Here is a 25,779-nt window from a genome sequence, read left to right on the forward strand (position 1 = left end):
TTCGAAGTGATGACAAAAAATTCGAAACGAATTCCACTATTCCCGAATAGTGCATTTTGTCATGATGTACTATTTTTATTTATATTTTTTTGTTGCTTGGTATCAAGTATACAACAGTTTTGTGAGAAAAATAGAGAGCAAGCCAACGGGAAAAAAACGAACTCAATCTGTCATAATAAACATATTATATTTCTCCATATTAAAATATATTTCAAAATGTAAAAAATATATCGCAATTTGTTGCACTACAAAATTCTTCGATTCAACAAAAACTTGAACCTCCAGTTACGAAAAACATTTAGTATATAAACAAGATATTCAATAACCTTCCCATTACTCAACTAAGGTAATAATAATAATTACAATCATAACACAGCAAAATGAAAAACAATGTGCGCAGAAAAAACGGACTAAATAAAAGTGCGGTAATAAACAAAATTAAAACTTAATAATATCACAATGTGAAGTGAGGGATAATTAAGGTTCTTGTTTCAGGTTTAAGTTTGATGTCTCCTGAAGGATTTCGTGGAGGCCTTCGGGTATTTTTCCCTCGTCTAAATCCCTGGCGATTTGAACGTACTAAAATTTATAAAAATTTTATAATGAAAAAGATTTATGGAAAACGTTTTGTAATATAAATTAACAAACCAAAACAACTTCTGCGTTCAATGATAATCTTAAAAATACTCGAAATTATAACGCATGTTACAGTATAATGACATACTTTATGTTATAATAAAGCATTTACCTTTTCGAGTTCTTTCCTTAAAGCGAAAACGGCCTTTTCTCTATCGGCTACGAGTTCTTCCAGATATTGGTATCTAAGCTTCTTACGGGCTCTACATTCTCTAGCGCTTTGACGACTGCGTTCTGAAAGGAAACAAATAGTTAAAAATATTTATAGAAGCTTTAGTTTAAATAGAAATTAAACATAAAGAGCAAGTAAACACTGAAGATTACCCATATCGTCTCTTCAATATTATTATTCTATCAACATATATGTTGCTATTTAAAATTTCGAGATGAAATAAGAAAATCTCTAAAAGGGCTTTAGAAATACAAGTTTGCAAGTACTTAAAATACAATGGACAAACGAGTTCCAGAAATCTCCGTGGTTTAGAGATCTAGGACTTTAGATTTTTAAAACTTTAATGTCCATTGGTAGTTTCTGTAAAGAATGTCATGTTTTATTTACCACTATCTGTGATTATAGTAACTCACCTAGTTTGGCTTTCATGTCAACTTTGTCAGCGGATTTTCGGCCCGGCTTGCGACCTCTCTTGCCTGACTCCCTACGCTGTGGACCCTCCTTCAAACATTGAAAAACAACAGTAAATTTTTTCATATAGAAACCATTTGGTGAGATTAATAAGAATAGACTAGAACACCAAGAGTATTCGCGTTATGTTATGGGAAGTATTACATGCGATTACCGAATTATTAAAGGGGTATTAGGCATTTATCATATAGGTCTCCTATTTTTCCAAGCTATGGCAACTTCTGAACACCAACTAAAAAAATCTTATCTCTTCTAGATAAACACTTTACCAATGTTTTGATAATTACTTATTGGGCGCAATTTCATATAACATGATGTAAATACTTCCTGCAAGTATAAATCCTTCATAGATTATGCATATTTAAAAAATGTCTCTAAAATTCTACTGCGTCAATTAATTTGAAGTAGAACATGTTATGAATGGTTGAAGTGTAATTTGTGCAACTCAATACTGTCTCTATGTGTGCATTCCGTGGAAGTTTTGGCTAACATCCAAAACGTTGCTCTAGGTCAGAAAAGGATTAAGTTTTTCTGTTATGCAACAGGGTGAACAACACCTCTATAGCATTCAATAGCAGATTTAACAGGGAACTCATTTTCATATTTTCAATAAAATAATTGGTACTACATACTTAACTGGAAAAACATTTGTAATTTAGGGTTAACTAAAGAATTTTGCAGTACACCCTGTACATATTTTTTAATTATCTTTAATTTACAATCCTCACTCTAAAATATTAAGGTTACAGGGCGGCGCCCTATAACCTTAATCACCTAACTAACTAACTGGAATAAAATGGCATTTAAAAAAGACACCCTGTATATGTAGAGTAGTCTATTTAAAATAAGAAAGTTGAAATGTACTTCCAGTATAGCCGGAAAACCCGTCATAAAAAATAAAGGAGAATTTATACTTTATCAACTTTTCGAATTTTTGTAAATTATAGATTCTGCATGATCGGTTGGCGCAGTTTCTGGAGGAGTATTGGACCTGGAAAATTCTGTATAATGACGAATAACCTTTCTTTTACAAATGGCAAAAACTCATATTTTCTTCTTCATCTATTTTCGAAACATCATGCCATTTCAGTTAGTATTTCATGTTTTTCGGATTCAAAGACTACTCACTTTCAAAGAAAACTCGTTAAAAATTTGTATAGGGTGTCTCAAATAATGTAAACTTCTTTTTCTTCTCCAGCAAATTTGCACCTATTCCCTAATTTGACCCACCTATTTTGGAACCACACTGCGTTACAAAAAACGTTTTACCATCGTGATTGGGATATAAGTTGGTTTTGACTATATCTGGAATTCTTGATTCTACGTATATTTTTTCCATTTTTGATCATTTAAAAATGATTCAAAACCATTAATTCTGTACTTTACTGAAGGACGATTTCAGGGTTTTCGTTGGTGCAAATCTGCATTTGGTGTGTAAGGTCAGGCATAAACAACACAAAAGCTTGACTAATAATATTTTATTAATTAGGTTTTAACTGGTTTTTACCAGAACTGATATAAGTACTTATTCTAATTATAGAATGATAGAAAAATAAAAAATAGGTTAAGGGTTTTCTGTAAGGCAAAGATTTGCTTTGTTGCTTTTAGATTTAAAAAAAAATTGTTTAGGAGGGCAATTTGTGGGCTATAGGAGCGGAATTCCTCAACAAAAAACCATGACCAAAATTAAGAATATATTGAGAAATGAAATAATAAAGCAAAAACAAAATTAACAGATTAGAAGAGAAGCTGTAAACAAAGTTACGTATTGGCGCAGATTTATAACGGGCTCATGATATAGATAACACATAATAATATAATGCCCTTACTAGTTCAAACAATTAAGAATAAATTGACAACCAACAAGCAACACAGAAATAATGACACACATCTTACTTTCAAGTAGCAGATTAATGATTGCCAAAAATTTACAATAAATAATTAAATGAAAGTAGAACAAAGTTGCAAGCATAGAATGTTGCAAACTTGCTTCAAAATCATGTATATGAAATATCCTGTAATCCTATATAAAGTTAAATGACTAAATTGTGATAATATAAATGAAAAATTAACTTAAAACTTGAAGAGGAAACATTTTCATATTACTATCAATTATTTTACATATACAGGGTGATTTAAACCAACTATCTCTATCACATCAGCAAGTTTAATATTGCAATATTTTTTTAATATGAATTAGATTGTGGGCCACAGGTATTAAATGTGGATATAGGGGGTGTAAAACTTAGGCCACCCTGCATAATATAGGTAGGTATAGGGTAGCTATGTTTGCAATTGTTTCCTTGTTCTTTTTACAAATTTAATAGTATAAATTTATGCTATAATTTTGTGCTATAAATTTTATAATAGGTAAAATTAACCAAAGGATAATAAACAAACCCTAAAATTCTTGAAAAGTGCATCGCAACAAATTGACCCCTATTACAAACCCAGTTGGCGCTGGTCACTGCATAGAAACAAAAGAACCGGTAACGATATACCGGCCAACTAAATTCGCGGATTAGTTCGCTCCCTGCTCGAAATTTTCTACGTTCAAAATTAAAATTTGCAAATAAAACTTAAATTTCACTAATAATAAAAAATATGTATGTCAAAGTTAACTTAAAAGCGAAATAAAAGGACTTAAAGTCAAGATATTTGCTTACCGTTCCCCGTTCTAAGTGCGTAGTTTAGGTAGCGCCGACACGCAGTGGATGCAAAGAGACGGAACGACGACGAAAGGCGAGAGTCCACGTTGCCAAATTGGCAAAAAAGTATTCTTTATCAAAGCGTTCTCGACCCACGATTGGAAAGGTACCTGGTACATCAAATTGCTAGATATGTTCTGTCTTTATTTGATTTATGGATTTAAGTAAGAATAAAAATACCGATTTTGAGTATCAATCGCATGCCACTCATCAGCCGAAATCGTCTTAACGTTACTCTCAATTCATATTTAAGATGAAACTAAACGCAAAGACCAGAAAGTTTTGAGAGGAATAATTAATTTCTTTACAAAAATCAATCGAGAACTACACAATAGAATTTTTATTAGCGACAAAGGGATTGACCCAGGAATATTAGCTCAAAACATCGACAACACCGCGGAGAAATTGTGTTCGCCCCAGAAGCGGTCGACAACAGCGGAGTTGCCAAGTGATTAGAAATAAATTGCGTTTTTAAAAATTACGGTTATATTGCGCGTTTTCCTGGCAGTAGTAAAAATAGTTAGGAAAAGCTCATATGGAGGAAATTGCCAGCTGCTAGTCACATACGAGGATTGTTTTAAAATTTATTGATTATGTCGAGATATTCGAAAAAGAAAAAAATCTTTTACCATTAAACAAAGCATTTCTATTGGATGTTGTCCAAAACTTATAAAATCAAATTATTTCGTTTAGTTAAATTTATCACGCATTTATGAGTTCTAATTCAAAAATCAAATTGCTGAATCTATGTCCATTGATTATCGCCAATTTTTTTAAAGACAAAAACTATTAACGCAACTGTACAAAAACGTATTAACAAATCGATTAAATGACTTCTGCATAAAATTAGAAAAAAATATATCTAAAGACATTATGACGCAGAAAAAATGATCACGCTTCTCTGCTTGTATTGCCAATTATCTATATTCATCAATGCCGGTAATAACGCACCACGTAGTAAAATAATTAATAATTAAAGATTTAATTGTGCCGTGTGTTGGAATACTGTTATCCATCGCTTTGGCAACGTTGTAGGCAAGTATTGCGCAGTTTTAGGGTTGGACGCGAAGGAGTTTTCGCAAGGTTATTAAAAGGGAAATTCAATCCTCACAGTTGTATGTTCTTTTTTTTGTTGCAAAAGGTCATTGTGCTAAGACAGTCGGTTAAAAGTTTATTAAAATTGATTACACTTTAATTTTGCAGACTTTTCAATATGATCATAAAAATTCAACACGTTACAACAAAAATAACGGGTTTAACCGTGGAAAATTAGAGAACTCTAAATTTCGCGACTTATTTTTTCAATTTAGCTACATAGGCTAAAGTTTTACCAATTACCAGCCTACAAGAATATAAATAATGGGCGTTTAACCTAGCTCTATTATAGCTGGGTTAAACGAAGGTACTATGAATTAGGATGGGTGATATTAATATTAGTCCAGAAATAAATTCCTCATATTAAAATACTAAAGAAAATTTTGATAGAAAACAATAAACAATAACTGCAAAAACTCCCAACTTTGTTTTTCAGCATCTACTTGTAACAAACAACATCAAAGTAATAGTCACGTAAGCCAACTTAGCCAACGGGTTATAAAAGATTTTCGAAGATATAACTACGCTGTTTTGTGTAAAAAATGAACTATATCAATGAGCCAAAGGTCAAAACCTGCAAGAAGCCAAGAAGACAAGTAGCTATAATTAATAAAAAAATGGTTAAGCAAGAATTGTTTAATGATCAATAGAAAAAGAATTGAAAAACAACTCAATGGTATTGCAATAAGTTCTTTGCTTCTCTGGCAAATGAGCGAGACTCAAAATTTGTTGTTCGTGATTCCCGCTGTTAGGCAAATAAGCATACGGAACCGTAAGCATTCGTTTACAAACCTTCTTTGATGAGTTATTACAGATAAATGGATGAAAGAAATATAAAAAATAAAATAACTGGTATAAAGCCTAACACAGCTGACAGACGACGTTGAGAAATGCTGTAATCAGAAGAATACCTAACTGATCGTACTTCCAATTTGATTGAACGACCTCAGCAGTCATTTTTGAAATAGCACGTTGTGCGCAGTAGAAATGCGCTGCAAAACTGTTTAGATACTTTCGCCAAACGTCAAATCTAACAAAGACACATATTTTCAGGAAGGTAAATAAGATTAAATAATTAAAAATGCGCCTTAAGGAGAAAAATCAAAATACAATTTGTTTTTTTAAAGTTTTTTCTGCTTATTTCGAATTAATAGAGTAGTCGACTTTAATTGAATTGACTTTTTAATTAATTACTCAGCATTAAATTTTTATGAATTTAACCAATTCTCTACCTCGTATAATTACAGACGTAGCAATGATAATGCCTCGAATTTGTAACATCCTGTATTACAACAATTATTATAATGTATTAAAATGCGTTCATAAGATAAAATTATTGATAAATACATAAATGGTAATCGCCCGCATACGATAAAAAATATGAGCGCATTGTTTTTGTAGAAAATCAATGAGTGAAACAACTGCTATAGGCGCCCTCTCTTAAACATGCAGGTTACTCGCGTACTAGTTACAGGTTTCTTTAGTTTTGCACACAAGATTGACGTCACAAAGAAACAAGCGAATGAGGCAATGTTGTGAAATAGTCAAATAAATAGGTCCTTTATGTTCCTACATTTATGATTATTATTTAAACTATTCACCCTTATTTATCATTATGTTGGATTTATCCTAATTAATTTGAATTTTCGCGCCATTTGCAATAGATAAATTTCAGCGCATGCTCTTACGCTAACTTTATATAACCCAAACAACATTTCCAGGAATAGTTTTTCTCTAAACAAAAATAGCCTCAGCTGTAAAATACTTTAAAAAAATCGTGTTAAGAATCACTGTTTTCATAAGACATTCGAATTTGAATCGATCAATCACAATGCGACGAAATAATGGGTGTTAAAAATCAAAAATGTCTGCCTGCGAGCAGCCCCAATTTAAATACTCTAGCCCTGATTATCAGGGAAATCAAGCTTGTCATGGCCTACTTACAGCTGCAGTGTTTTCATCGATAACTGCCATTTCTTGAAAGTCCATTCTTCAATTCGATCTACTTTGCAGCCCGAAGAAAACGAGGAAAAACTTTGAAACTGTACAATCACAACAACGTGCCTGAATATTTACAAACACTCGGCTGCAAGGTCATTCCGTGTACAATTTCATGACGTCAGCGCACGAGCAGTAGCAGGATGAGGGTGGACTGAGCTAATGGGCTAATGTCAGTGCTGCCAAGTCAAAAAACAAGAAACTATAAGATGTGTTTGAATTATCGTCTAAGAATAAGATTTTTGGACGAAATAATGAAATTTTATGTTTTTTTCCTTCATAATTTCAGTTATGAACTAATGTAATTTAGGAAAAAACAAAAATATTTGATTAATTTAACAATCTCAATCCACCTATCTCTACCTACCTAGATATTTTAATCAGAATCCTCTGAATCATTTTGTTTAAAGCTGAGTTGGGTACTTGTATTTTCAGCGCTCTGAACATTAGCCCATCCCATGTCAACTTATAAAAAGTGATAACGAAAAGTGAGAAAGAAATAAAAAGGACGCTTGTTTCGCTTTATGCTATCTTTAGATCTTAGCTAAGATAAAAGACCTGACAACACTGGTTGATATACTAGTATTAAACTAGAGAGTACATATTAGTTTAACGCAATGTTAACAGTTAACGTAAAACTTAACAAACCGACGTTACATAACCATAAAGTGAGTTATTCAATTCAGTAACCTAATCATTTTTGGAGATAATGTAGAGAATAGCTATTTTTAATTTTGAAGTAAATTGCTGGCAATTGTAAATATTCAAATATGTAGTCGATGTGAGTTACAGTGCAACAATACAACAGTCAGTAAAAACCTTGCAATTAAACATACACCACATGCATGTGTGGTTGCCTATAGTTGAGATCATAGTCTTCAAGGTCAGCAACCTTGTGTTTTTTGTAATGACAGGAACCGAAACGTCAAAATAATTAGAACGGCAGATCGCGAAAGACAACGGCTCTCCGCTTTAATAATAAAAACCGTTCAACACTAAACACCCCGTGTTCATCGAGCAGTTAATTAATACAATCATTTTAATTAATTCTTTTAAGAAAGTCTACTCGGTAAGTTAAATTTTCATTGGCCAGTGTTAAATAGTATGGTGATTATTTGGCTGAAGTGTTTGCTCAGTCTGAAGATCCAAATTGTAAGTATTTAGAGCAATTTTTTCATTTACAGATCAATTACGAAAGGCACCTGTTCTCTCTCTGACACACTGACCACTGCTTGTAACATGTAACCACAATTTGGAATTTTACAATGTACAGACCTCCACAAAACTGCAACCGAGTTAAATCTATTAAAAATAAGTTTGAGAATATCGAGAATCAAAGCCAGACCCCTGTTACCAAAGCCCCACCTACAAAAAATAACTTGAGAGTTGAAAGAAATCTTCCTTTAAGTGAAAGGGCTAGATTAAATCAATTAACCACTACTCCCAAAGAAAACCCTAAGGAATCTAAAGTAAAACCTTTAGCGGCACATCCTACCCTTGTAAAGCAATTGTCTGATCCTCAGAAGTGTAACATTAAGAGGACTCCTGCCTTTAGAGTAGACAAACACAGTGAAATACTACTTGATAAACAAGAACAATTCAAGCGGAATGACCCACTTCAGAGGACATTATTTGAAACCAAAGTAAAGCAATTTAACAATGTTAAAAGCTCTGATAATAAAGTGGAAAGGCAGTGTAGGGACAATGAGGCTTGTTCCTCAAAGGTGCCCCTGTCAAGTGATTTGAACTATACTCCCGAGATTATTTTCTGTGATTCTTCTAGTGCTAGTATATTGACTTACAATAGCTCATTTTTGCATTCACATTGCGCAGAGGATATGAGCAATAAGAGTGTAGGTTGTAGCATCAATAAGACTGATTTGTATGACCTGAAGTCATTCAAAAAACCTTTATTAATTAAATCTAAGAGCTCACATGATTTCCATTCTATTAGGAGTAAATTTAGCTCAAGTTGTTGTGAGAGGATGACTGAAAATCTGCCTGTAAGCCCTAGAAATGTTCCAACTATAGAAAAGCACAAAGAAAAACCGGTTATATATGGAACCGACCTAGATGAATCTGCAATATTAAAAAACATAAACCTCTCTCTATTATACACAGAACCAATTCCAAAATCTCTAAGAAACAAACAACCTAGCGAATCTTCAAGTAGTAATGCAGAGTCGCCTTTGTTTAAACCAAAAATTAAAGATATTTACACTAAAAGTACCTTACAGTTAACTGATGTAGATAAAAAAGTTTTTCTCGAGACCCTCAAGAAGGCCTTAAGCCAAGATTTGCCTGGAGGATGGACGGATTCCTTAAAAGTAGCTTTGAAAAAGCCTCTTCCTGATGGGCCAGCTCCCAAGAAACCTCCAAGGACTTTCCAGCATTGTGGGGATCAAATTTTAAATGTATACAGTAAGGAAAATCCGCCATTCCTTAATGTAACAAAAGAGATGGATAGAAAAAATGTGGGGAAGAAAAATGGGAGAAGAAATGATCCTAAATATATGCTTAACAAATTGGAAATGGCTTTGAAAAACAATAAGTTGAAAACTCGGAAGCAGCAGAAAGTAGATGTTTCAACTACTTCAGGGGAAGATAGTGATGACAGTCTGTTATTTAGGAGTAAATCCAGCCGAAATTTGCCGAAGCCTCCCAGTGGTTTTCACACTCCAAAAGTTGAAACTGACAAAAACTCAAATGGGTTTTCAGATTTCCTGCTGGGAGACCTGAATTGCTTTAATAATTCTTTTGGGTGTGGAAACCCGGCTTATCAGAGAATTAAGGAGCCCAATTCTTCATTTTTTGTGGAGAGGCCCAAAGATCCTATTTATGCTGAACCTATACAGAACAGAAATTCAGGGATTGGTGGCGATTTTGGGAAGAGCAACAGGGGCAGTTTATATTATATGGTAAGTGTTTATAACAACATATGGAATAAATGGATAAAATACACGCCTACTTCGTTATTGCGTTTTTCTAATTAAATTTGAGTTATGAAATTTTAAGTTATCTTTGATGTTGATTAACCTTTCAAAACTATCAAAGTTGTAATAGACAGCAGGTTAGAAAAGATAGGGCAGGAAATAATGTGAAGAAAGTAAAAGTTACAAAATGGAAGTTTGTGAGTAAATCTGCTTTGCAATCAATTAGTTAATTATAATAAAAGGTATGGTAGAAAACAATTTGAGGAGATAAATAGAAGGCTAATAACCCTACAGATATTGAATTATACTGTTTGTCACAATGACTAAAGGGTTAAAAAAAAATTAGAGTTAGTTTCAAAACCGAATCTCATTTTTTTGCTTCAGGTCTTCAATTATCTGTTTTATTTTGGGTTTATTTATGATCAATTTCATTCTCTACTATTTGTAATAATAAATTGAAATCGGTGGAAATGCCGCAAAGCTGATTTGCTGGCAAATTTTCATTTTATAATTTTATTACTTCTTATTCATCATATGACTATTATTTACTTTTGCGTACACGCTAAAAACTTAAAATATTTTTGGCAGAAAATAAATACTCTAATTTTCAAGCAGGTAATTACGGTAATTACAATATTAATAATAAAAATATCAGTCCCTTGAGATTCCCTTTAAATATAGTGAATATTTTTATCAATAATCCCCCAAAAAATGGAGGTTAATATAATAATATATAAATAAACAGAGTTATTTTTTGGTTTATATTGAACTAATGTTGTGTCCCCCAAACCTACATAAACCCTATGGAAGTCATGGGAACCGACCAGATAATATACATCTTTATGTTTCCTATTTATTGGCAGATATCCATGCTATTTATAAAATGAGGCAGAGTTAAGTAGTATTTAATGGGGTATTAAAAAATGTTTATCCGCATTGAGAAATAAAAACTCACCTATTTTCAGTTGAATTCGGTAGCTACAGGCTACAGGTGTTCTGTATTTGCCCAGAGGGTGGTACTACGTAATGAATTTTGAAATGAAGAAAATTAAAGGGACCATTAGGGAAATTCGAAAATTAATTCGGGTAAGGGTTTTTTTGATTTCTTTGTTTGAATTATGCTGTTAATCTCCCTTCTCACAGCAGTTCTGAGTCTGGATCGTAACTCTCTAAAATTGATTAATTTCCATAAATCTGTATTTATTACTTTGTTAATGACCGCAAGCTTTTACCTTCTGTAAATAAGTTTCTTAATAATTAATGCAAAATTTGCAGTAAATACCTACACCAATTCTAGGAGTGTAAACTTTTACTCTCTGCAGGGTTGTCAGATTAAAATACTAACCGTGTATTTGCATGCACCAACCTCGGCCCAAGTACTTTCATTCTATCAATTAGACGATTGCGGTAGCGTTACTGCATCATGCCAAGAGATATTTTATGAGAAGAAAATATTCCAAGTAGGATCAGGTGGTTTTGCGTGCATGAAAGTATTGCGAACATTTGCAATAATGCCGCTAGTGGCCTCAAAAAACAGCTGTTTAAGACACATAACTGCAATTAATAACTTATAAACGGGTCCCCAAGCATACGGGTGATATTTTAAGTATGAATGTTATAAGAGACTTTGGGGCCGGTTTGTGTAGAATGTATATTAACTGAAACTTATGACTTAATGGGAATTATTGTTTAATTTGAATATATAAATATTAATGGAGGCAAGGTGGATATATTTGTTGAATAGCTACAGCAGGCATTTGAAGCAGGGAATATCTGTGAAGTTATATGGGAATAACGGCTTTTATTTGTTAGATTTAAATCATTTTTTTTCTTTAAATTCCACCCGTTCGGCATTTAATACTGAAACTTAGTTCACTCGATAGTTCATAATACCTGATAGGTCGATGGTTGGATTTGTATGAGACAGAATTAATTTGGTTTATCTAATTATAAGTGAATATTATGAATAATTAAGATGTGCAGTATCTAGTTTCCACCTAGTGGACTAAAGTGGACACCATATTTTTTCTGCGAGAATATTGCGTTTTAGCTAAATTAAATTAAAAAAACAACCATCACGATTTGAAATAGATATCCCAAAAATTACAGGACACTTTGAGACCCTGTAGGTATATACACAGTGTGTCCCACAGGTAAAATGACTGGTAGAAGTTTAAACTCTATTAAAGCTTCATCCACAGAAGTTCAGACCATAACAATAGTATTTAATCCTTCCAAAGGAGAATGGAAAGAAATACCTATTATTCCTAATATACATACTTTTCTCACTGTTTTGCTATCTAACAATGCCTGTTTAATATGAAGAGAAGTTCTATAGCCATAGACACCGTTACAGATTTTTTTATGGCCGTTCGTATTGTATTGTTGAAATAATTTAACGCTTAGGTTTAGGATGATAGAAAATGCCTAAGTTAAGTTATTTTTAAATGGAAACTGGTACTATTTAGCTCTTGCATCGTTATAATGGCAGTGTTAATAGTAAGAAAAAAGAAATGGAGGATCCCTGTACTAATTACTCGAATAATGAGATATTTAAGAGGAGCATTGTTGCAATAATTACAATGAATCATTCGTTTTCTATACTGTTATGCTATTATAGCGTTGCGACAATTTAAATATTGCATTTATTTAACCTTGCCCTGCCGTTTTACCTTTTTTTAGATCTGTTCAAGATTTCAATAGCAAAAAAGACATATGTAAGTTGTATGACTGATTACCTTACCTTATAAGCCTGATTTGTGGATATAAACTTGATAAGGAAGGAATACATTTTGCCTTTATTCAAATATAATCAATTTAGTACATCAAATATTCAGTTATTTTATTATTGCAAACTTATTGCTTACTTATCAGAATTTTTATGGTCTTAAAAAATACACTGGTGACGTCATATTTGTAGTAATAAAAGGGAACTCTTGTTATTTTATTTATATGCTATTATATTTTATGTAGACGCAAACAACGGTAGTGATTAGGTAATAAGATAAACTTCAGATCCTAAGGGTTATATTTAGTTCCATGTTCGTTTTGATCAAATAAAGATTCTTGCTTGGTCTTATCACAACCACACAAATCCATAAATATTTTATTAAGCTATGGTAATTCCCACTTCACAGACACAATCTGCATTACATTTTTAATGTGACTAAGTTTCCTGCACGATTCAAACTCCAATCATTTAGCACAGTGTCGCTTCAGTTAGTGGAATATGTTCTCCCCAAGTTTGCTGTGTTAACCTGATTTTTTCTTGCAGAGCACCACTCTTATACAGGAGGACACAGGACAGAGTCCTCAAGGAAGCAGTTTTTCAGCTTTACCGGTGAGCATTTCTAGAAGTAATTAAGATGTGACGAGTAGAAATGTGGTAAACGTATCTTAAAGTAAAATATGTAAAAAAAGCGAAGTTGTCAAATGTATGAATCAGTATTACAATTGCATGTAAGGGGAGAATTGTTTCCAGAAGATATCAAAATACTTGGAAGATATAGACATTTTAGCAAACACAGATGAATAACTCGTTTTAAAGAAAATTCCAACAATAGAAAATGAATCGATAAGTTGAAAGCTCGTTTGGCTGAGTAAGTTTCCATTAACGGAGAATTGCTAATAGAATGTAAAGAATGTTAAATGCAGGTGAACTATTTAGTGAAGAAGTTACAGGATAAAGTTGAGGAAATTCAGTATTTGTATAGTGTGTTCAATAATAAGGTTGGGGGTGATTTGAAGTTGTTAGACACAATTTTGGTGTCTGTTGCATTTCAGATTAAGCAACTGTACGATGATATTGGGATGTAGGCTATTGGTAGGTTAAGCACATTATATGTTTCACGAAAATTGGAATGTGAGGCAGTGTGAAACTGAGAAAATTACGATAGATATAGTTACCGAAATATTCTCAACATTCGATCTTTTTCAAAGTTTTACATTGTCACTCATAATAATATATTCTATTTAATTAGATGCATATGTTAAAATACCAAAGGAATGTCTTAGATTGATTCATTGCCGTTATCTACTCGTCAGATATTTGATGTTAAATAACAAACGGCTTAATCACCGTCCTACGTTTACAGTTCACTATCTATTGTAAGGTTTTTTTTTATGATTTCCCGTTACTTATGCATTGAATTGTTCATTATAGCTAAATAGAAGAATATAATCTGAGCCTGGGTGAATTATTTAACCAAACGTTAAGGAGGTTTGATTTTTTTTCCGCAATTAATGCCATCAATTCTTTATATTATGACGCCCCTAAAGACCTCTCAAAATGCAAGCTTTTAGAGCATAAAATTTGTACATATTTGTAAAAGTAAAAATTAAACAAAACTTTAATTTATAAAATGAAACATTTCGATTTCCTCAAATCGTTAATAAAATATTATCTCTTTTTCCTTTCTTAGATTATGGATACTAAACTAGACGATCTAAAAGAAGACAGAGACAGTACATCTTTAAACAGACAGGTTAGTGTTCATAAAACTTTTCTCCCTTTATAATTTATAAAGTACCTACTGATTTTCTTATTTCCTGCCACCTTGCAAGTTCAATCAGTTGCCTGTGTGTTAAAAAGTTAGAAAATGTGTAAGTGTAAATATTCCACCGGTTACACACATACCCTTATCATTTGCATTTCTAACTACTTTATATGGAACTGTGAAATCCCTTGTTCCAATAATAATATTTAAAGTATTTACATAAAATTTTCATTAAGGCGCAACAAATTGATATTGTTGCATTAGTCTTGGTACTGTTAGCTGATTTTATTATATCCAGCCATAAGCAGGAGTTCTTACCAGGCTCTGTCTTCATTAACTACAAAAAGCCTGTTTGAATTCATTTAGATCAATTTGTTTCTAAGATTTCATGCTTCTTGCTGTCGATACCTCAATCTCAATTTACGTTTATTGCTGTGCTAAGGACATACGAATTTCTTTTAGTAAACTACATTTGCCTTTGTGTTCCTACTTCCGGTACTTACCCAACTTAAAGTTTTAGGCTGTTTCCGTTTGCCGAAATCCCCCTTAAAGCCACCGTATAGTTGGCAGTACACAGTACCATTGTTTATAAGAAATTAGTTTAATTACTTTTCAGTGACTATTGAATCCTCTAGATAGGTTTAACAATCCTTATTTAAAACTAAAAAGATAAATAATGTAAGGATTGTTGAGAGAATATTACAAAAAGTCATTGGTATGTTTTTGTATTTGATGAGATACAAAATTAATATGGTCATCTTTTCTAGAGGTTTTAATATTTATGTCTCTGCGAGAGGGTCATAATTAGTTATGAATAGATGACTAACAAATGAGCAATTTCCCCACAACTTTGCATGAAAAATTGGCTTATGGTACGAAATATATATTGGATCTCCATTTCTGCATCTGATGTAAATTAGTTGAGTTTCGTTATCTGTGTATTGTGAGTGAGTTTTCCTTTCGTCCTAATAGATCATTATTAGTAATCACATTATGGTATGTATTAATTCTCAAGTTAATGCAATTTTGATGGTTTTCTCCAAAGATCATGAGAAATTGAAAATATAAAAGAACATTTGAAAAGAACTAAATATGTTTAATTAGCTTAATTCTATTTCAATAAAATTTTATTAAGCAATTTCAGGCGTATCTTTGAAAGCGCAATATTCGAGGCAACCGCTCTCAGCTAAATTTTTGTAGTAATAATAAGACTCTTTGGGCGTCCTCGTTTTATTATCACTCTCAAAATCTACATCGATGAGTCCAAATTTCTCCCTAAAATTTCCATGCAAGCTCATAAAACTTCTTAGCACTTACAAAGAAATTTACATGTATCCTGCGTTCCATTCGAAATTATTCATAAAAGACCAATACAAATAACCAAAGATATTGACTCCGTCTAAGTATTTGGACATCAGCACATTGCAGACGTGACCCTGTAAAAATGATAATGATTTTTCGCAAAGAAACTAATCTTCTCTTTCAATGCCTGTATGTAGGTGATCCTGCTAGTATCGTTCAAAGTTTCCCCACCATCCGACCAACCATTTTCAGTTATAATAATCCTGGGGCCGTTATAAGTTTCCGACAACCATTTGAGCAACCTTCTAAGCCCTTTTGGTACGTTATGCAACCATACACTTTCTGCCACAGGCCAGCTCGCGTTAGACGACGTTACTGCGTTCTTGTCCACGTCAAAACTTGCAGTAGTCAACTCCAACTCCGATATGTTTGGCATTGATGTGATATAGAATGTTGTGTAACTGAAGCGAAATGTTGTTACGTGGTTAACATAAAAATAAGTAAATTCTATACTAGTTTAATCCGAAATAGTCATAGGTGCCCTTTATGTACTTAATATCCTCATCGGTGAGTTCGGGAAGTCTCGATTTATTATATCCCTGCAAAGCGCTGAGATTGCCAACCCTGTTTATGACTATTTGAGGCCAGTTGCCATGAACCATTGGGTTTGCCACCAAACCTATCTAATAATATCACTTTATCTAATCAAACTCTTTCTAATATTAACAGCTTACATTCCATTGTAGATAGTTTTCACAAGCATGCTTGTCTTCTTCACTATCAGTTAGCGGTTCAGGGTAATGAGATACCAAAACTGTCCCAACTTCACCATTCTGTGTGGCCTTAAAAGTGTCATTATAAATCCTGTAAGCTCTGGCATGAGCCATAAGCTGGTAGTAAAAGCAATCATAGGTCAAAGTGCCTGATTCTTTTAATCCTGGAGCATGAGTCCCTGTTCCATACCCGTAGTAACATATCATTAGAGACTCATTCATGGTTATCCAGTATTTGACGTAAGGTCCGAATCGTTCATAACAGAATGCTGCATAGTCAGCAAAATATTCGATAATAGAAGAGTCGGTCCAGCCTCCCTGCTCATGAAGAGCTAGAGGAAGGTCCCAATGATATAGGGTTATCATGGGTTCGATGTTATTATTTTTTAATTTCTATAATCATTTGTTATTTACCTACATTACTGAAGAAATATTTTTTTACCTGAATCAAGTCTAAATAATAATCCACCCCCTCTTTGTTGATATTGTTCAAAGTCCCATCGGGCAATACTCGAGCCCACGATATGGAAAACCTATAAATTTTCACCCCCAAATTTCTGAGAAGCTCAACATCCTGATCAGTCTTGTGGTAAGAATCCGTTGCTACGTCCCCATTGCTACCATCTCTAATCAGTTCCGGATAATTATGGGTGTACATATCCCATATATTTTCCCCCTTCCCGCTGAGGTTCCAGGCACCCTCCACTTGATATGAAGACGTTGCTGTGCCCCATATGAAGTCTGCTTCAAAACATTTTTTGCATACCGAAGTTACCCTGCGGTTTTAAGATTTAATTTTCGAAAAATATTAGGTAAAACTTACTCAGTATTGAATGTAAAAATGCATATAACTGTGAGATAATGGAATAATGGAGGAACTTTTAATAGATGGTGAGATGAAGTGCTTTCGGTTCTCATATTGACTGATGTATCTTACGTGATTTGCTAGTTTATAAATGGATACCAATCCAAAGAATTATTGTTCCTTGTGATGGTACAAGCATCGGTGAATTTAATTAGCTATTATAAAGGAAAGCAGGGTTGTAAATTTTATACGGGACAACCAAAATATGTGCACATTTATCATTAGATAAGGAAAGTCAAATATAAATGAAAATCAAATAAAATATGGATGTATGAAAGTCAAAAATTAAAATAAATGGAGTTATTTTATTTTTCCATTCATATTGCAGTACTGGTTAAATGTTGTATTGAGTAAAATGTAACAATAAAATTGATTTCTAATTTCCGCCCAAATTTCATTGATTATTATCAGCCTTGAAAAATTTTATTATTATTTTATTACATTTTATTATTATTATTTATATTTATTTTGCGTTTCGCCGTAATTCACTTTTATTGCCTTTACGACTAAATTATTTCTCATACATTGTGCGTGTTTTCGTTCACCATTTTTTCTCTGTGTAGATATCAGCGGAAAATTCCTCCCTCTCCTCATTCACCTCAGACTTGGATTCGAATCCTAGTCCTGTCACTGATGATCCCCACGCTAAGATACGATATCTGATTGAAAATTTCGAACAAAGGAGGCAGACGCTGCCGAAAATAAAGAAGGGAGCAGAATTAACGGACAGCGGTCAGCAGGATAGTTGCAACCGGGTGGAGGTATTGAAGAATTCCTTAAGGCAAACTTTAGGTAAGATTATTGATTTTTGAGTATTTTAGTGGGTTCTTTTAAGTTAATAAATGAATTAGGGCTCTTAACCTTTAAAGTCAGTTTGAGTTGTTAAAATTTTTTAGAATAATACAGGTCGGTTTGGATTAGAAACAATCAATGCATATCTCTACTCCTCTACTAATGATTACTTTTTTTTAATTACTATTACTTATGAGGTTGTTTGTTCAAACAGGAACCCAATACTATGAATCCGATATAAGCCTCAATACAGTATATCTCAAACTGTTAATCGCATATATTGTATTCGAAAATATCTATAAAATTTTAAACACTCAATCGTAAGCTCCCACTTGTTTAATAATGTGCATTCGCAATAGTACGGTTTTTAGTTGAACTGTATCGTAATGCCTACTGGCAGTGTTGAAAGAGATTAGCTTTTTTTCAAACATTTTACAACCGACCAGGCTTATAAACCCATTGTGGTATGTAGTGGTGACTATCCTCATATCATCTCGTAATGCTCAGTGGTAAATAGAGGTCCGTGAATGACGTACGCCTGAGGAATTAACTGCTCAGTTGTGATGGATTTTAACGTATTTATTTTAACAAGTAACGAAGATAACAACTAAGACAGTGATAACAAAAATTCCCGAAGGATATCAAGTGCGCCCGTTTCGATCACTTGCCAAGGGTGTTCTGGTTTCTTGTTGTATATCACCATTGCCTGTCTCCCTGATCCTTGGTCAGCTGCACTCCATGTGCAGCACACATGTTTCCTAGCCGTTGTCCACTTGTAAACGGTACAAGTGGACCCATGTGTCTCCTTTCCAACAAAGGGTATTCTTTCCCTTGGCCGTGATTTACAACGGGAGATGAGCAATGATTTACAACATGCAAGAAGTCCGAACACCCATCAATTAATAGGAATTAGGAATCAGCTAAAATTACATTAAATTTTAATCCCAGACTAATGTGGCTACTGGTTCCATGAAATTAACCCGAATGTTCCTAGAATGTTCATATATAAATTAAAATACATGTAACTATTGTAATTTTTTCACTTAACTGCAGTATGCATAACAAAATTTTACGATTTGTTCACGTATTTACCATGTGAGTCAACCTACTTTCACTAACGTTGTGGGAGTTTCATAATGTCACTTTTATAGAATGTTTTTGGTCGAATGTAAAGCCCTATGTACAAACTGGGTAACATCATCATCGATCAACCTGAAGTTTTGAGCCTTCCATTGCCTTTTTCAGTGGTATAAAAAGATGGAAATCACATAATCTGGGACTACTTGGGCGCGTATCTTGCGCAAATCTTTCGGTGATGCAAATAGTTATGATTTTCTGGACGCTATCAAGGCTATTTATCCGGTCAATGTTCATTTGTATTACGAGGCTTTTAGATTTCTCACGTGCAGCAAATTTTCAAATGTGCATTCGTTAAACCCCACCTGAAGATAAAATAGAGGCAAAAGGAAAGATTGGAAAGAGTGAAGATCGACACAAAAATAAGCAAAAATAACATGATAATAATAAAGATAAATATAATTTAGAAAATTTTTCATGACAACATCAGCAATATCAACAATAATTACTTGTAACTATGGCTCATAAAAATAATAAAACACTTCCATAAAAATACCGAACCGTAAACGGAAATTTGAGCTTGATTGGTATACCTTTAAATTATGAAATGGCAACTCCTGCTACATATAAAATTGCGTTCTTCAATGTACAACCAGAATCCAAAATTGTGCGTTATTTGTAGGAGGATAGCATGTAAGGGCATTGTAATTGCAGGTTTATCAGGACCAATCCTTTGAAAAATAGAGCACATTGAACATTTTTATGCCCTTGTAATGTTTTTCTTTTAATACTTTGAAACAGATGTCAGTGTACTAGTTAAATTTTTTTCTTAAGATCGGAGTTTCAACACTGTTGTTGGATCCAGGAACTCGGATACAGAAGAGGGTAAAGTGGCTCGCATGGTTGCCAGGTTCCACACATTTCAGAAAACAGCCCCCAAGTACCAACAACCTAAAATCAACAAAGACACCTTATTTTACTGCTGTCTGGTAATTGAGAAAGTGCGAGACTGTGCCCAGATCAAATTCAAATTTCCTCCTAATGTAAGTTGGTAATTGTTTTCCCATTAGTTATGCCACATTTTACAGATAGTATTAGAACACAATTTTCTAGCTTTATTGCTATTTGCAATCTGTGAATTTTGTTAATCCGTGTAATTCTAATAGATCGCACAACTTGATAATTTTGTTATTAGTATATGTAGCCAACAATTGAAGCTTATTATTGTTTGAATAACATGTTAATATTTTAATTGATCCTCAATAATCTTTGGGAAAAATGCATTTGGTGTTATTGCAGTGTTAAGATTTATTTAGGGCATGTATTGTTACTTCACCATTATAGATTGTATTATTAATAGTTGTTAAGTCATCAGATATTTTAACATCCATTAAGGATTACAGAGATTTACTGCTACACAGTATTTTTAAATTTAGGTTGAAATTCCCAGAGATATAGAGCAGCTGTGCTTTCCAGAGAGCCCGGACAGTCCACCACTGGAGGGCACAAACGCAGCTCAAACTTACACTCTTTTGGTTACTAACGAAACAGGTGATAGAACTTATGGGTACTGTCGAAGGGTACTGCCGGAGGGTTCGACTTACTGTCTGCCATTGGCTTATTGCATTTTGAGTAAATATAAGTAAGTATTCACATCTTTAAAGTGCGTATGTTGTTATTGTGATATATGAAGTCGATGAAGATAGATAGACGTTTAACTCGACAATTAATTGCATTGGTATGCGTTGCTAATAGGCACACGAGTTTTGTATTGTGCCTCTTCATATATTAACCACATGGTGTCCCTTCGACTAGTAATTATTCTAATAGTGACTATTTTTTCTTCATTGTTCAAACTTCCAGTTCTTTTACTGTAACTTTCTTTCATCATGATTTTCTATTTTTTTTCCTTAGGGCTCCTCAATTCTATAAAAAAATTCTTCTCGAGCTGGAATGTCGTCATGGCATTCAGGATAAATTCCGGGAGCAGCTGATCAGCCAATTTTACCTTAAAAAGTTCCCGAAACCTGGCCAAAGTATTTCAATAAACTTGTCATTCATCGAAGATCAGGAAAGTGGCAATGGGAACTTGAATGAGTTGGAGGAGAGTTTAGATCTGAGTAGTTATATTCACGGTAAATTAAAGTTCATTAGGGTTGTGTAGAGTCGAATCTTATTCTCGACGGTTTTAGTGAATAAAACTGGAGAATATGGTACTTTGACTAACAGTAGGAAGACTGCCATTTTTGTGTCTGAGAATGATATTTTAGAGAACTGCTCGAGTCCTAGTTATGTTACTTATGAAGGTAAGCGTTATAAGCAAAACTGCAGAGAAAAGTTACATGCAGTTTTTATAAATTCACTTAATTTTAAAAACAATGGGTATTTTTGGTTTTATACTTATGAAGTAAACTGCATGTGGTTACGTGAATTTTTATGCTTTGGAAAATATTTCTTATATTTCATTTTCAGGTAACACAACAGAGCTTGTTTTAACACTACATCCAGACCCCAGATACGAGGACGCAGATTTAAAAAAACTCCATAAATTACCTTCTGATATTCTGTTGAAAATTTTCTCTTCCCTTCTATTGGAGCGCAAAGTGGTGTTGATCAGTTCAGTTATAAGGTAAAACAATATTAATTTAGATGTTATGTTTAGAAATAAGTACAAAAATATTCAAGTGAAAAATTATGATTCAGGAAATTTTAAATTTCTGGTTTGTTAGAAAATTTGAAAAATACAAATGTTATCATTTAAGCTAAAAATTAATTTAACAAATTTGAGACTTCCGCCATTTCTTCTTTCTATTATTTTTTTAGTTTTATAGAGTTCAATGTTACCCAAGATCCCAAGTTTGCGTATTGTAATATTGTAATTACGGAAGATTTTGTCAAGAGCACAGTTTTAATAAACCAGAATTTTGACAGTTGGTTCAGTCAGCTCAAACAAATTTTTATCTGGATATCTTTAACATGCTATTAAATAAGTTGCTTTATTGTTTTAGCCTAAAACATTATACCAATTTCACTAAAAAAAATTATTTTTTTAGCGAACTCTCCTCATGCGTCGATTCTTTACAAAGTATTCTGTATCCATTTACATGGTACCATACTTTTATCCCCATTCTACCGGAGGCCCTTTGGGACATAGTGGAAAGCCCCACGCCGGTAGTATGCGGTGTTCTTTCAGAAGATGCCATAGAAGACCGTCATATCGAAAACGTAACTGTATATTGTATTAGCATCTAATGTCTAATATACGTACTTTTTCATAGGGAATTGTTGTGAATTTGGACACACAATCGGTCTTAGTAGAAGAAGGAGATGAAATGAAGATCCTTAGCAGCAGCTTGCAGAAAGTGTGGCGACAATTTATTAGTCTGGCGAACAATAACAAAACTAGAGAATACGTTTATTCTGTCTATTTGGCAGACGCCTATTTGTATGTGTTTATAAGCTGTTTTAAAAATTATAAGCAGTATATTGTGGACAGAAAGTTTCAAGTAAGTTTTAATTAGTTTTGGGATTTCATGACTTAAATTGATGTTTTTCACAGAAAGATGACTTGATAAAAGCAGGCAAATCCAAAGGAATCAGGCGTTTTTTGAAGATGTTTACGGAGACGTGTATGTTCCACGCTTTCATGGACACGGCGCTTAACAATTCGGAAAGTTTGGCTACTTTTGATAAAAAAATTGAATTGTATGGTTCAGACGAGAGTCGCGTTATTTTGGATAAATTGATTGAATGGCACCGGTAAACTATAGACTGATTATTATTTAGTATCTTTTCTTTTACACATTTAAAGACATCACTGCTTTTCTTTCATTTTTTTAGAAGTATTTATGATACATTTAGCTTGTGTTAATACACATGTGCCAAAGGAATTTATAAATCTCTGAATATGTAGTTTAAGGTTAATATTACAAAATTGTTATGGCATCCAATGCATTGCCTATGATTGACTTCTCTCAAAAAAGGGTTTTGTTTAATTCTACAATGTGGAAATAATATATGGACGCCCAAAATTAAACCACACGAAAGAAGAAAACTTTTACGCGAAGATCAAAAAGAGGTGGATTTAGAATAATTAATGACGAATTCAGGTACCCACAGCATTGTACACTCAATGTGGTAATATGGTTGGCGAAAGTGATCTGGATCTGTCTAATATGTTACCAATATTAAAATTAAGACAGTCGAAATCGCTTTAAAATTTGTCGATTTTGTGTTTCTTTGACATTTGCCATAGCAGTGAAATAATCCAGACCTTACTTCTACACCGAATATTTGTTAAAGTAGAGCAGTGGTGTCTACATAGGTAAGTTAGGTTGTTTTAGTGTAAGGAAGTTTTATTATGGTTCTAAAAGTTTTATTTTGGCTACTACAAATTATACTTTTGATCTGCTCACAGTTTATTTGATTACTTAATTGAGATCAGGACATACGCCATCAATTTTTTTTATCATCTAATGATTTAGAATCGTCAAATATGCGCATACACGAAGTCTTTATGCCAATTAAACGACCAATCAAATTGCTAGTCGACCAAAAGTTTATATTCTATGGTGACTTACTTAATTACATGAACTTTAAAAATCCATCATATCTTAAATATAAAAAGTGGTGTTTTTCAATATTATTGGAGCTAAAGCTTAGAAAATCAAACCCTTTTCTGTTCCTTGACAAGGCGCTAATTGAAACGCGTGTGATGTAACATAACAGAGCATGTGTTTTTGTACTTAGCGGAAATGAATTGAATCCGTGTAAATTAGTAACTCGATGGGATACAGCGCGGTTTAAAATAATTTTCGTATGAGCTTACGGTAATTAGTTTTACCATACGCAAATTAAAGTGGCATGTGTAGAGTCAGGAGTATTTTGGATATTTGACATTGACATGGATGCTGAGAAACTTTTTACTGTACGTGTAATAGTTGTGCGTGTAATTTAACTCACAATTACAGAAAGTAATTATACCACGAGCAAGGTATGGTGAAGGCAGTAAGTTGTATAAGTCGGAAATACGATCGCAACTACGATCTATATACCATAAAGTATCACTTTCCGTACTTCTTGGGTAAATAACTATTCCACTAGTTGCAAAAAACGCGCTGTACTGTACTGCGTCACACACATCATCAATCTCAATTTGCGTCTTACCCATATCTATTTGGAGGGAAAGATGATTGCCTTAATTTAAGATTGTTTTTACTTGTAGAAATACCTTAGAGACTTTATTCGAATCTCTGATATACGATCTTACAACGTATTTAAATGTTTTTAAAGCTAATGAATATAGCTTTAAATTGAATGTTTATAGTACATTTGAAGTACTTTTAGTGCCTTATATGTACACTTTACTGTTTATAACTTTAGAATAATAGTACGAGTATATTGATCAATTTTTATACAGGGTGAATTTTTTTTTACATGGAACTAAGCAGTATTCTAAAAAAGCTAAGAAAATGGCGCCTGGATTTACTTTACATTATTCTGCGTTTTTTTTTTAAATAACTTTGGGGTCATAGTATGCCCCCCCCCATAATTGTAAAAAGTGCCAAAATGTACTCCTTGAGCTTCAAATATGTGTAATAAATTTTATGAATCAACTATAATTTGATTTGGAATAATTGCTTTGTTTCACTTTAAAAAATTCCCCCTTGTATAACATAGTTAAATGTTTACAGTTGTTAGTATTGAAATTCCACGTACATTCATAGAATGATCTGTTGTAAATACTTTGTATTACTATTAGCTTAGATTAGATTAAGAACTTTTTATAAAACGTTAAACTATTTTTATAAACTTGAATAAACTGTTTTTGTATTATTTCCTGCAGCTGTTTATTATTTATTGTAGTAAGTTGGTCCCCAACTTATTATTTTAAAAATCTGGCCGATGATCTTTGTTAATGGAACACCCCGTACGTTATTTCAAAATGGTATAATTGGATAAATATATATAGGGGAAATAGGTATAAAAAGCGCTTTACACTAGAGGAATTATTCAGAATCGCCCGTAGATTCGCAGCGAGATATATTTAATAATATTCATGGCATCTCATTGAAAACAACATACTCTAGGAAGTGCACACTTCAAGACGTATCTTGCATATTTCTTTTAATTTTAAAATATGCACAGCGCTTCTTTCTACAACTCTCATATTGGAAGCTTTAATTCTAATATTTAAAGGAAAATATAAACACACTATTGGGATACTCCCCGTGTGTTTCATATTTTCCAATGCATTAGTTAGCCCTTGGAATATGCAATTATCAAATTTTGGAGACAATTATAGTGTAGGGAAGCTCATATTCAGCAATAAAAATATATTTTTTTCTCTTCACTATTTCTCTCAAGATAAATCCTTCAACCCATCCAATTGGTACAATGTTCAAATGAAAAATAAAAACCATACAATTCACTGAATTTTTTGAAATATTACTCTATTCTAC

At 33.0% G+C, this 25,779-nt stretch overlaps 3 protein-coding genes across 3 annotated transcripts; 1 reads left to right on the forward strand and 2 right to left on the reverse strand.

Moving 5' to 3' along the window:
• Nucleotides 1-168: 168 nt before the first annotated feature.
• Nucleotides 169-7,184, reverse strand: REPTOR-BP (REPTOR-binding partner). The gene is made up of 4 exons (XM_066397076.1): nucleotides 7,027-7,184; nucleotides 1,222-1,309; nucleotides 749-870; nucleotides 169-579 (listed from the first exon to the last, which is right to left on the reverse strand). The coding sequence occupies exons 1-4, from the start codon at nucleotides 7,069-7,071 to the stop codon at nucleotides 478-480; spliced, it is 357 nt and encodes a 118-aa protein (XP_066253173.1). The 5' UTR covers nucleotides 7,072-7,184; the 3' UTR covers nucleotides 169-477.
• Nucleotides 7,185-7,991: 807 nt separating this feature from the next.
• On the forward strand, nucleotides 7,992-25,153 carry LOC136413573 (DENN domain-containing protein 2A-like). Its single transcript, XM_066397213.1, has 13 exons — nucleotides 7,992-8,149; nucleotides 8,265-9,998; nucleotides 13,288-13,353; nucleotides 14,435-14,497; nucleotides 18,013-18,241; nucleotides 20,153-20,361; nucleotides 20,755-20,960; nucleotides 21,233-21,453; nucleotides 21,511-21,624; nucleotides 21,791-21,947; nucleotides 22,372-22,543; nucleotides 22,597-22,824; nucleotides 22,878-25,153. The coding sequence occupies exons 2-13, from the start codon at nucleotides 8,346-8,348 to the stop codon at nucleotides 23,079-23,081; spliced, it is 3,522 nt and encodes a 1,173-aa protein (XP_066253310.1). The 5' UTR covers nucleotides 7,992-8,149; nucleotides 8,265-8,345; the 3' UTR covers nucleotides 23,082-25,153.
• Nucleotides 15,640-17,550, reverse strand: LOC136413623 (myrosinase 1-like). The gene is made up of 7 exons (XM_066397304.1): nucleotides 17,408-17,550; nucleotides 17,027-17,360; nucleotides 16,546-16,977; nucleotides 16,325-16,494; nucleotides 15,999-16,272; nucleotides 15,839-15,945; nucleotides 15,640-15,784 (listed from the first exon to the last, which is right to left on the reverse strand). The coding sequence occupies exons 1-7, from the start codon at nucleotides 17,500-17,502 to the stop codon at nucleotides 15,640-15,642; spliced, it is 1,557 nt and encodes a 518-aa protein (XP_066253401.1). The 5' UTR covers nucleotides 17,503-17,550.
• Nucleotides 25,154-25,779: the final 626 nt, after the last annotated feature.

This window comes from Euwallacea similis, chromosome 14, assembly GCF_039881205.1.
Source record: "Euwallacea similis isolate ESF13 chromosome 14, ESF131.1, whole genome shotgun sequence".
Classification (NCBI taxonomy): domain Eukaryota; kingdom Metazoa; phylum Arthropoda; class Insecta; order Coleoptera; family Curculionidae; genus Euwallacea; species Euwallacea similis.